The sequence below is a fragment of the Rhipicephalus microplus genome, chromosome X, assembly GCF_043290135.1.
Source record: "Rhipicephalus microplus isolate Deutch F79 chromosome X, USDA_Rmic, whole genome shotgun sequence".
NCBI lineage: Eukaryota > Metazoa > Arthropoda > Arachnida > Ixodida > Ixodidae > Rhipicephalus > Rhipicephalus microplus.
Window position 1 is genome coordinate 297,186,591 of NC_134710.1, and position 13,072 is coordinate 297,199,662.

Genomic DNA, 13,072 nt, shown 5'->3' on the forward strand with positions numbered 1-13,072 from the left:
AAGAATGCATTTCACGCCATATATAGGTCATTTCTGATAGGCAATTCACGTCCGGTTTCGAAAAATATATTGGCTCCCGCAATGTCTAAAATAAAGTTTTCGGTCGACAGTGATAGCGGGCGCATATACGGAGCATCACGAAAAAAAAAAATGCTTCTCAGTCCCGTTTCTGTAGAGTATGTGCGATGAGCACTATTAATTGCAATAAGAGTGAAAATATTGCGAGTGCTAGTTAGCAGTGTCACAAAAATTTATTCCGTCTGAAGCCGCGAGCCTACAGCGAAAGGTCCGTGGACCTCTTGTTTGAGATACCTGATATGTACAATGCGCATTTAAGAATATTCGTAAACTTTTTGTTCGAAAGAATTTTCTACGGATTTTTTTTATTCATCACATACATCTAACACAGCTTCCATTGAAGGCGCACCAGAGCCCCTGTAACAGCGTGGGAGCAAACCCTTTTTCACCCTAGAACTCCTGCTGCAGTGCGCACCTGCGACGTCGCTAACAGCGCATTTAGATAACTGCATAGCAAGTGCTTATGAGCCTTCAATTTTGCGCTGGACACTCAGGTAGCGCGAAGGCAGTGCCACATGTGTTACTTCGTAATCAAGTATGAGTTAGCTTATATTTGCTATAAATGTAATTCGGATACCACGAGAGTTAAAGAGAAACTCAAGATGAACACAGTACGTTCGATCTTGTGATTTTCTAGTTGTTGTTTTTTTGCCAGCTCTTTACGTAGCCTGATTATTACATATCTACACGCATCCTCAACACGCATTCCCAGAACCTGTCCAACCAAACACATGCATTTCATAAAACTACATCTTTCACTCCTACGTGTCATTCGAAGCACTATGTGTAATTGGCCGTAATGAGAAAACTGTTGTTTGCAATTAGTTGCACTAACACTATAAGTAATAAAATAAATAAAACTGGCGCAGCCTAAAAAGCAGAAAAACCCGTCTTAAATTGTTCTGCACAAAGCCACACTGCAAGAACATTTTTTGTGGTTGTGGTTTGCATTCGATGTATCTTCATTCACAAAACGCAGTATTGGTATTTCGTGCACGGAGAACATCGCTTAAAGTAGGTCCTGACCTCTGCGCACACAGAACAAAATAAACGCACACTTTTTGACGACTGCATGAATATGTGTGTTGACGCCGAGTAATGCCAAGCTATAAATGTACGAAACGGCGGAAGCGTCGTGCAACAAAACGTGCATACGAGCTTCCTCGTCGTGTCAGTTGTTCGCCTCCTTCAACGCACGAAAATCAGCTCAGTTTATGCCGTAATCAGTGATGTCATGGACAGACCCTTGTCGGTCTTCGTCGACCTCCTTCTTGATCTCTTCCCAGGAGACCAGCGTGATAACGGAGGACGTCATCGTGTAGAAGAAAGCACCGCCGATGCCTCGCCACAAGCCCCGAAGTCCTTCCGTCTGCCTAATCTTGACGATGCAATCCCGCATACTGCTGTAATATATGCCTTCGCCTCGCGGGTTCGAAGGCTGCGCGTACATACGCACCCGCAGTACGTCCAAGACCACGATGAAAGGCGCGGACGCGAGTCCCGACAAGACGGCCGCGATGAGCGTGTTGACGAAGAAGTAGCGCACGCGGCCTTCCACCGCAGTGTCCAGGACGCCCTTGAAGCCGCTGAAGGTGGACAACTGAAGCGCCGATCCCGTGGACAGCCGCAGCACGTTACAGGAAGTGGCGCGCCAGAGACCCCTCCAGACACCTTGCGTCCTGTAGATGTTCACCAGTTCCGCGTGCGCACTCCCGTACCCGCGCTGGTAGCCAACAGCGATGGCCGCTGTCGATGAGTGCAGCTGAAACGGAAGCGAGAAGTGCACTCGTTATAAAGCCGCAAGTGAATGTCGCGAGGTGTAGAATGGTTTTCGGCGTCCATGTATCTTCTTTTTCATTGCCCTCGCCTAACGCGTATAGTTTTCCATTGAAGTTGGTTTACATGATAACCATTGCATTCGTTCCTGCAGAGTCTCTGATCAGGTTTGGGAGTGGTAACAAAAAAAAACGCGCGTGTAGTCACCGGTGGTGACAATGTGGACAATGCACGAAGCGGCTATACGTGGAACAAAAGCTTTCGAAATAACGATGGAAATTTTCGATCCAAAGCCACGCGCCCTTGATCGTGAGAAAGCTGCGCCTCGAATGACCGGCATAAGTGGCCCACGAACACCAGCTTTTAGTGTCGCTCATCGCTACCACGTAACTTCGGTTAACCATACAATGAACGACGCGCAATGCCGGCCCTGCAGATGAACCGTGAAGTAAAATGGGAAGAGAAGCAAACAAGGGGAGGACGCGTGTTCGTCACAATCCAGACAAGACAAACACGCACTAGTCTAAAGTCGAGGCAATGGGGAAACGTCCACAGTAAGTAACGTTCGCTTCTCAGCAGCGTGCTAAAAATACACTGAACACATTCAATAGAATCTGTCCTAAACTTGCAATGTGTAACCAAAACTCTACTATACCAATTGAGGAGTCCCCTGAAGCGTTTCGAACGCTTGTGGTGTTTATGCACGTGGCTTGATGAATATGTGGGGTTTAACGTCCCAAAACCACCATATGATTATGAGAGACGCCGTAGTGGAGGACACCGGAAATTTCGACCACCTGGGTTTGTTTGACGTGCGCCCAAATCTGAGCACATGGGCCTACATCATTTCCGCCTCCATCGGAAATGCAGCCGCCGCCGCCGGGATTCGATCCCGCAACCTGCAGGTCAGCAGCCGAGTACCTTAGCCGCTAGACCACCAAGGCGGGGTACATGCACGTGGCTAGCATTAGATATATAATAGTAGATTGCAGGTGTGTATGTGTCGTTTACCACTTAAATCAAACAGGCATCCTGCCAAAATAAAAATAATTGTAGTAGGCACGTTCTCTTCACGTCAACAATTTAATAGCAGTGGCAGATATAATATAAACACATACGTGACAATCATTCACACGCTAATTGGCTTAACAAAAATTCTAAGCTATTGTGCCTATACATTTTTGCGCACAGATATTTCAGGAGTGTAATAAAAGCCACTCAGTGCACATGACAGACAGAGTCGTTGCATGAGACCAAACCACAGCACCATCAAAAATGCGTCGCTTCTTTGACCAGGACACTAAGGTAGCAGGCGCACATAGACACTACTGAATTAAGCCAGGCCCTTGCACCCTTGTAGCTAAGCAGTTATGGCGTTGACCTGAGCGTGCACAGAAGGAGGGGTTCGACTCCAGGCCAGCGGTTATATTGTCATGGAGCCAGAATAAAAAACACCCGTACACAAATTTTTAAGCGAACGTTAAAAAACAATTGTTGGTAAAAATTTAGCTGGTGTGCTTCATATTTATGTGGTTTTGGCGTGTAAAAACCCACATTTTTATTCAAGGCAGTATGCGTGTACACATCGATGAAAACAAAGTTTCATAAAAACAGAAAGTTTGTATTCATCAATATATATTTATATATGCACACAACAAGAATACGTGCCTATGAACGGAAATGCGGATTTCGCGGATTTACAATTTCATACCCGATACACAAGTATATATAGACAGCTCTATATACGCACGTGTATACGCTCTTGGTACCACGTTCAACACAACTTTAACACGAGGGTAAAAAAAGAAAAAAAGCGAAAGAAATACATTAGGCACAACGTTAGTTATTTCTGTGCCACGTCTGACAAAATGTCTTATTTCTTTATTAGGCCCCGCCGTGGTGGTCTAGTGGCTAAGGTACTCGGCTGCTGACCCGCAGGTCCCGGGTTCAAATCCCGGCTGTGGTGGCTGCATTTCCGATGGAGGCGGAAATGTTGTAGGCCCGTGTACTCAGATTTCGGTGCACGTTAAAGAATCCCAGGTGGTCGAAATTTCCGGAGCCCTCCACTACGGCGTCTCTCATAATCATCAGTGGTTTTGGGATGTTAAACCACACATATCAATCAAATCAATCTTTATTAGAGTTGAACAGAGGATCAAAATCGTCATTTGTAAGTGTATTAAGTATAAGGGCAACTATTTCGAAAGTGGTTCTAGTCTCAAATGAATTACGGGGTTCTGCGCTCCAAAAGAACTAGAGGTTGTATTCACGTGACGCCAGCATGGCGGGCGCGGCAGCGAAAAGTGCGCCAGCTGTGCTGGCAACCGCGTGGCCACCATTTTGAAGGCCACTATACCGGCGGCCGCCGGCCCGGCACTACCGGCACTACAGTCCGGCGGTTCCAACAGGTGCACACAAGTTACGGCAGGCACGTTTCTCTTGTTTTAATTTTATTTGGTTTTAGAAGGTACGAAATTTGCCATTTGTGAAGCTGCTGCAGCCATGGGCGATGGGCGCTCGGCTCGCTTGAGCGTGCACGCCGAGAAATTGGATGCCGATGCTAAACATTGATACGCGGACCAAATGGCCCTCTGCAGTGTAGGTTGACCCCTTCATTCTTACGAGCGAGGAGGCCGCATTTGACACCGGACTCGTTTCGAAGGCGGAACTCTGAGGCACAAAGGAGTGCTTGGTGCATTTACGACAAGTTTTGTGACGCACGAACGACTCAAAGTCAAGGAATTGTTGCAGGCTTGACTAGTGAATTCGTCCACGAACCCTCGCTGAAAAGTCACGGTGACTGCGTCGCTGTCCGCGCAAAGGTAAGATAATCTGAAATTATATTCTATATGTAAGCGCCAAAGTCAAGTTTGCCCATTAATTTGATACTAATGCGTTGTTTTACGAATCTAGTTAAAACTGTCGACTTAACAGCGTTTACTAACTTGCATGTGAAAACACCATTGCACGGGGTACATTCGATTGCGGTACAGTTCACACGAGACTAAAATTTCGATGTGGTTGGCTCACCAACAGCTTTGACTAATCAAATGAAAAGTATCAGGAACATTAAATTATTCACTAGACCAAGCTTACGAGATACCTGTGTTGTGACGCAAGTGTGATGAGCTAGGTCACTTTAACGAGAAAAACAAGTCCATGCCTCTCATTCAAGCTCGCAGTGTACCGCGCGTGTAATAATATGAACAGTCCAACGTTGAGTACTTCGCTGTGTTCAGCCGTTCGCTGACGTCACTGGCACAGCATTGAAACTCACTGCATTTACTGTGCCATTGTAATTTTTTCATTTTCGTGTTTCGTTCGTGTTTGAATTGATCAAAGCTGTCAGATATCCGAACTCAACTGAGTTTCCATTCGCAGCTGAACCACTCTCAAGCACTCACCCTACACCCATGTTAAAATCAGCCTGGGGAAGACGGCTGAATCACTCGCCACGACGCTGCGCCGCAACCTCAAGTGTACGGCCGCCCCGCCGTGGTGGTCTAGTGGCTAAGGTACTCAAGTGCAGACCCGAAGGTCACGGAATCGAATCCCGGCTGCGGCGGCTGCATTTCCAATGGAGGCGAAAATGCTGTAGGCCCGTGTGTTCAAATTCGGGCGCACGTGAAAGAGCACCAAGTGGTCGAAATTTCCGGAGCCCTCCACTACGACATCTTTCATAATCATGTGGTGGTTTTGGGACGTTAAACCCTACATATCAGTCGTCATCATCCAGTGTATATTGCTTTATTGACCACGAATAACGTGTGGCAATGAAGAAAATATAACCGGTTTTGCGTTTTCAGGCTCCTCACCCTTCCATTTCGTGCGATGGCTGAACACAGATACGGCGCAATGAAACGTTATAAAAGGATGGCGGGTGCAAAAAACAGCTGAACTTGAGTGTCACGCAGAGGCACACCCAGTGTACATGGCCCTAGTCCTGGCGGCCGAAGTAGTGCCTTCCCCGCATTACCTACTTGCTGTGCGGATATTGTGAGGCCAGGCTGTAGGAGCACAGGGTTGCTTGGAGGTGAATACCACCTATAATAGGGTGTCTCGATGCGCGCGCCCTCACTCGGTGTGCTGCCACCTTTTGTACTGCTACCTCTGCCATTGTAATGCCTGCAGTGTATTCGCCAAGCTGTAGAGCTCACGTGCCGGCTTTCTTCGGCATGTTTTGCCTGGACGTTCAATTACTCAGGCCCATAACCATTCTCGTTAATCTAATGTGCTATTACGTACGTGCCAGAGCGAAACCTTTATGCAGCGGGAGTTGTAATGGTGATAATGGCGGCTACCGCAGATGTCTTCACTCTGAGCGGGCATCAAGGCACTCTCACCTATATGATCACGAAGCACACCTAGTGGGGGTCTCAGAGTAACTTTCATTACGTGAGGTTCTCTGACGTGCCCCGAACTCTGGGTACACAGTTTCCTTTCTTTCGTTCCTTTCCATTCTCCCCATCGAAACGCGGCCGCCATGGATGGCAATAAAATCCGCATCCCATATATGTTAGCAGCGCAATATCTCAGCTGCTATAGTCTATAATGGCAATCAAGTACTCAAATTTTCATCGGTGTGTACGCACCTTGAGTACCAAGTCCCAATATTCACTCAATTATCTAGTTGCAATTCAGTGGTGCAACGTCAATCGTCTAGTTGCAACAACAGCTACAAAATGTTCGCTGAATTTTTATTGCAACTCTTACTCGAGCCCTTAAGGCTTATGTGAGAGTCGTGGAGATATCCTCCTGGTCTTGGCGACCTACAGCTGAGGCTTCCAATGACACCTACGCTATACTTAGGCGTGAAAGCAAAATCGAAGTACATTATTACATTTTGGTGACTCCAGCTCCTACACCATCTCTACGAGATCCAATGCCAGATTTCGCTACTAACGTTAATACAAGTCCAGCGGTAACCGAGAAGTATAAGCGGGTAAAACAAAAATACATAAAGATAATGAAAATACACTTAAACCGATCTGCATTAGTTGCCTCTTGCGTATTGCCGGTAGAAGGCATATTGAGCTATTTTTCTGACGGTGTTTTGGTAATTGACTTTACAATGAAATATGAGTTATGGTACTTTTGCTGTTATACTAAGGTAAACTAAGCAAGGTAGACAATATGCAGGTACGCCTTTTAAATTCTGACGAACTATAGAGGCCTCCATATCCGAAAAAGAAACTGTAGCATTAGCATCGTTGAGGAGAGGGAAGTCCAGCCTGTCCTGATAATCAGCATAATAGCGAAGGTGAACAGCCTGAGCAAAAAAATAGCCCCGCCGCGGTGGTGTAGTGGCTAAGGTACTCGTCTGCTGACCCGCAGGTCGCGGGTTCGCATCCCGGCTGCGGCGGCTGCATTTCCGATGGAGGCAGAAATGTTGTGGCCCAGTGTGCTCAGATTTGGGTGCACGTTAAAGAACCCCAGGTGGTCGAAATTTCCGGAGCCCTCCACTACGGCGTCTCTCATAATCAAATGGTGGTTTTGGGACGTTAAACCCCACATATCAAACAATCATCAACTTCAAACTTCCCCTTCCTTTTTGACTATTTTCGCTCCATTGAACCGGTAGCTCGTATGACGTTACCTAAACAGGAAAGTTGAGACTTGTTTTGCTTCATGCTTGACTGTACCTGTTGATGAGTCTTGAGCAAAAAGAGGGGAGAGCTCACGAAAGCCCCAATGGCACCAGACACGCCGCCGAAGAGGGCACTAAGTAGAATGCTGGGCTCCAGGTTTCTGTCCTGCGTCAAGCCGAGGTCCTCGCTGATCTGGTAGATGCCCAGGCGCAAACCATTGGCCAGCAGCTGGTAGCCGAGGTTTGTGAGAAGCCCCCGGTAAATGGCGAGGACGCCATCATACCGGTATATCGTGTAAATAGACTGCAGGGTGTTTCGGTACACGGGACGTGCCCGCGCCGACCTGTCTGCACATTTCGGGAGGCAACGACAGTGCTGTGTTAGGGTGGAACAGCTGAGAAGACACGTTGTTTTAGCTTGCGCGAAAAACGCCTCCTGAGACCCCTCACTTGTGGTTTATTTCACTCTTCTTTGATAAACCATACAGTGCACCCAATATTAATGTTCCAGCAACATAACAGCGGATAAGTGTGCGTACACAATAATGACATCTGGATTAAGAATCTACAGTTGCACAAACATTGCGACATGACTGCTGTCGCGGTATTCGCAATAGAAAAACTAGATTTGTTGATATGACATGCTCCCACTTCATACATTTAATATATAGTGTTTATAACAAACCGCGAAACAGTGCATCACAGTTTTAACGTTGGCACACTGCACGCGATACAATACTACTGACCCTAATATTCAGAGGTGTGCGTGCGGGCGTGTGTGTGTGTGTGTGTGTGTGTGTGTGTGTGTGTGTGTGTGTGTGTGTGTGTGTGTGTGTGTGTGTGTGTGTGTGTGTGTGTGTGTGTGTGTGTGCGTGTGTGTGTGTGTGTGTGTGTGTGTGAGTGTGTGTGTGAGTGTGTGTGTGTGTGTGTGTGTGTGTGTGTGTGTGTGTGTGTGTGTGTGTGTGTGTGTGTGTGTGTGTGTGTGTGTGTGTGTGTGTATAGCGAAGCGTTTTTCTCGTAGTCAAGTCAGTTTCTGCACCTTGTCACATAGTTCTGTAAATCATGCGCTATCACTATCATTCTGTCTGTACAGCGCATATATATTTGCATTTGTAATGTAAAGCTGGTGTTGGCAATATACCTCTGTATACAGGCTCGGGTTTTGGGCCCATGGAACTAGGAATCGAGGTAAGCCGATTATGTATATGACGAACGCCTACTCTTGACTCGTAGACAGTTCAAATTTACTGTATTAGGTAGATGTTGACTACAGTTGAGAATGCCAACTTTTAATATTTTTTTCTGTCTCTCCCTCGAAGAACGAGACTCTATTGATGCCATAAGAGTGTACCAGTTTTCGCTAACCAGGCCGCTTGTACTACTATACAGCTTGTTGTGATTAAGCGGAATTGTAGAAGCGTCCCTGTCAACAACATGTCATGTATATCCTTGTCAATGTTGTATCCACATACCCACCATGGTGGTCTACTGGTTACAACGTTCGACTGCTGACTCGCAGGTCGCGGGATCGTATCACTGCCATATTTTCGATGGAGCCGAAAACGCTCGATACCCGTGTACTTCAAGTTAAGTGCCCGTTAAGCAACCCCAGGGGGCAGAAATTTCCAGAGCCTTTCCCTGCGGCTTCTCTCATAATCACGCCGTAGTTGTGGGGCGTTCAACCATCAAAATTAATTTGGCATCCACGTGAGCAACCTTTATATATGATATGACTGTTAGTGTCAAAACTGCAAAGTATATATAAGTAACATCACAAAACGACGACCAGCTCCCCTACAATGTTTGTTTTCAGTATATTTCGCGTCTAACGTACTCTTGCCATGGCGATTACCTTTCTAGCCCTTGTTTTTCAGTGTATGAAACATGCGTTCGTGGCGTACAAAATTACTTTCCATGCCCCTGCCAACGTGTTTCAACTCTGACTTCAGAAATAAGAGCTATTATTGTGTTCTTGAAGTTTTGATTCGTTGAATAGTGCAAGACATTTTTAGGACGCCTTCGTATAAGATATGCGCTTGTCTTGTCAGGAGGCGTACGTACTGCATGCTTGAGACACGCCCGCTCAGAGTTGACTGTCTTCGCTGTGACGTATACCTGCAATGACCGGGAGGAGCTCGCCTTGCAGCTGTATGCGCAGCTTGGCCACTTCGATCGGGTGCGTAACGAAGGAGGCCGAACAGGCAGCCATGGCACCCACCGCGATGTTCGTCAACGGCTCGTTGGTGCGCAGCTCCATGTAGCCGCTCACCGGAGCCAGCGGCCACCATGACCAAACATCGTCGTTAGGCCACGGCCGTGGTGCGTAGCCAATGTTCCAGTTTGGTGGCGCTGACTGACGCATTTGTTTGCTTTGATCGCCAGCTGCCGATGGCTGATGCCCACTGTGGGGGACTAGCCAATCGCACTACTGTTGGCAGAATGCGCTTAGTATTGAAAAACAGAAAGGTTAGAAGAAAAACCCAATAAATCAACAAGAATACCAAGTACCAGGTGCCTATAAAAAATCCTAGAAAGATTACCTGCCACCTGTCTTCGCGGTCTTCGTCGTTTGAATCAGCGAGTTGTTAAGCAAAGATGTACAGCGCTGCGGAGTGCTTCTCATATTGATTCGTTCAAACACGTGAATAATAATGAGCCAGATTATAAAGTCCATTCGCATGTTGTCAATACAAGATATTTTTAGAAGGTTGTTTGGTTTTGTCGCCACTGTGGCTATATTTCCTTTAAAACTTGAGTAATAAATTTTCACTGGCTTAGCCATAATTCCTGTTCATTAACCAAATAACGACATGTCCTTATATCTATTTGAGGCTGAAATCTATTGCGTTCGCATGTACAAGCAGCTTAATGCATCAGTATATTAGCAAAAAATTTTTCGACAATGTGTTTGAATCATACAAGCAAAAACTGTCACAAACGACACGCGCGCAGCCTCGTCGCATGTATATATATGGTATTCGTTGACCCAAGCATGAAAATGAGACGTATGAGGCTTGGCAGCGAAATAATGCAAATGAGAGATGAATGCACAGAGAATTCCAACAGGCGCATTTCAGGCTTTGTTTTACGCCAAGTGTAGGCGCATACCCCTTCTAGAAGGCTGGCCAATCATCAACCCATATCGTGTTGCACGTACAGTGCTCAACTCACATGCCTATAACGACGACGCGTCGCGTGCGGAGAAGCACGGGTGACATCTGCAGTCGCAAATACGCCACATCTGAGCATGCGTGGTTCTATTGATACATGTGACTGCTTTGCAATACTGATCCCTGTTTATCACCACAGATGCAACAATCGCTTTCGCCGTCGGAAGCGCTCTGAAATATTTAGCGAAAAAACAAAAAGCAAGCAAAAAAAAAGATTGATTGATATGTGGGGTTTAATGTCCCAACACCACCATATGATTGTGAAAGACGCCGTAGTGGAGGGCTCCGGAAATTTTGACCACCCGGCGTTCTTTAACGTGCACCCAAATCTGAGCACACGGGCCTACAACATTTCCACCTCCATCGGAAATGCAGCCGCTGCAGCCGGGGGCAGCCGAGTACCTTAGACACTAGACCACCGCGGCGTGGCACGAACAAACAAAAAAAAAGAAACGAAGTGAACCATTCTCGCTGTGATATGATATGCGCGCGATGCTCCATCGTTGTAGACATGCGAGTTGGGCACTGTATTCTGCGGCGCAATTGTTGTGAGAGAGAGATTGTGGTTATATCAGAAGAAAAGAAAAGAAAGGTGCCGACCCGTAACTGTCTCTCCTTACGAGGACACCTCAACAGGTCAGCAGAGGAATGGGATATGGGGAATAAAAGATAGAGAGAGAAGGAAGGAGGGATAAAAAGAATAGAAGGAAAATAGACGGATAAGAAGCCGCCAGCCAACGAGAGGAAAAAAGAAGGAGATAGGAAAGTGGGGATCCGGTCGAAGCAGTCCAAGGGCGGGGTGCCACAATGCGAGAGCTGCACGGCATCAGGAGACCGCGGAGGGCGAACCAGTCGGCGAGAGCTACGCTGAAGTCGGAGATCGCGAGGGCACAACCGTCCAGCTTGAAATCCTCCGAGCGAATGCAATTGTTGTGCCACAGACATGTTCCTCGTTCGGGAGCACGTCTCACGAGATCGAGCCCTGTTCCGACGAATTGTCTCCCCCCTCCCAGCGCCGCCTTCCTTGCAGAAGAACCGTGTAGTTCCGGGGATACCGTCGCTTCCTCCGCCGAACCACTTTGCAGTTCCGGGTAGGGCTGCGTCTCCTCAGCCGAGCCACTGTGCCGTTCCGGGGAACTGGTCTCGCAGAAGAGTCCCAAAACGCTATTTAAGGCCGTGCCGGCCCCATGTTAGAAGATTTTGCCCCAGCCGACGTTGTCGTGCTGGCCGGCTCTGTACAAACGACAACCTGCTACAGTAAACGCTACTTTTGTTGCTGTTTTCAAAACGAATTGCCTCCTTGTTTCGCCTTCGGGCTAAGGCTTCAGCGAAGTCCGCTCGACGGCTCGCCGCTCTTCGCCACCGCTACCATCGCGACAGAGCAAAATTCATAACAGTGGTTGGCAGCTTCGGGATACGATATCCTACGTTTGGCACGCCGGATAAGACCACTGGAAGCTCGAGCACGACCGACCTGATATTAGCGTTTGGATACGCTGGGATACGCTACCCCTGTCCTCAACTTTTTGCTGCTCTGGGACCCGCTACCCCGATCTCAACGGCTGAAAAGTTGGATCGGATCTCCGAGCACGAGGACGACCGCCGTGATAGCGTTTAGATACGCTGGTATACGCCGCCCTGTTTTCATCGTTCGGCAAGCTGGGACAAGCAACCCCGGATCTCAACATTGGCAAGTTGGACCGGATCCCTGAAGGCCTGATACTGTTCGACGGCAGCCACGAGTTGGACCATCACCGGCTACTTTGGTTGGGTGAGTGTCCAACGTTTACTGTTCATTTCGCCAGACCTCTCTAGCACAGGCAGATGTTAGGAGAGCGTTTTGTGTTTTGTTAGTTGTAATTTATTATTCACGTGCTCTACACCATGAGATTAGTTTTAGAGTACGGTGAATATCAGTAGCAGAGCATCATGAGGGACGAGATCGCGATGGAGCAGTACCTGGTGCAAGACCTCCTTGAAATTTGTGGAGCCATGGGGATTTCCGCCGGGTCCGCTAAAACAAAGGAAGCGATTCTCGAGGTGATGCGGGCAGAAAATGTGACTGCCGATGAGGCTGACGAGTTTTGGGAGCTCATTTGTGAGCAAAAGCAGAAGGCCGAGCAAAGCCGCGAAGAGCTCGAAGCTCAAAGGCACGAAAAATGGAAGGCCGAGGAAAGTCGCAAAAGGAGAGAGCATGCTCTCAAAATGACAGAGCTTGATCTTAAAATTCAAGCGCTTAAGTGGGAGCGAGCGAAACACCAGCTCCACAACTTTCAGACAGGCGAAAACATCGCGCATTTTCTTGATGATTTTGAAGATGTTTGCAGTAATGTGGGTGTTAGCCGTGACCTTTTAGTGGAGAAGCTCGCCACGTTGTTGCCGCGCAAGATCGCGCATGTATTAAATTGTTTACCCTCCGAGGAAGCAGGAGATTTTAGTCAGGCTAGATATGCTTTGATAA

At 47.5% G+C, this 13,072-nt stretch overlaps 1 protein-coding gene across 1 annotated transcript; it reads right to left on the bottom strand.

Moving 5' to 3' along the window:
* Positions 1-379: 379 nt before the first annotated feature.
* On the bottom strand, positions 380-9,698 carry LOC119162153 (solute carrier family 25 member 35). The gene is made up of 3 exons (XM_037414624.2): positions 9,557-9,698; positions 7,497-7,789; positions 380-1,840 (listed from the first exon to the last, which is right to left on the bottom strand). The coding sequence occupies exons 1-3, from the start codon at positions 9,696-9,698 to the stop codon at positions 1,286-1,288; spliced, it is 990 nt and encodes a 329-aa protein (XP_037270521.2). The 3' UTR covers positions 380-1,285.
* Between the last annotated feature and the right edge of the window lie 3,374 nt (positions 9,699-13,072).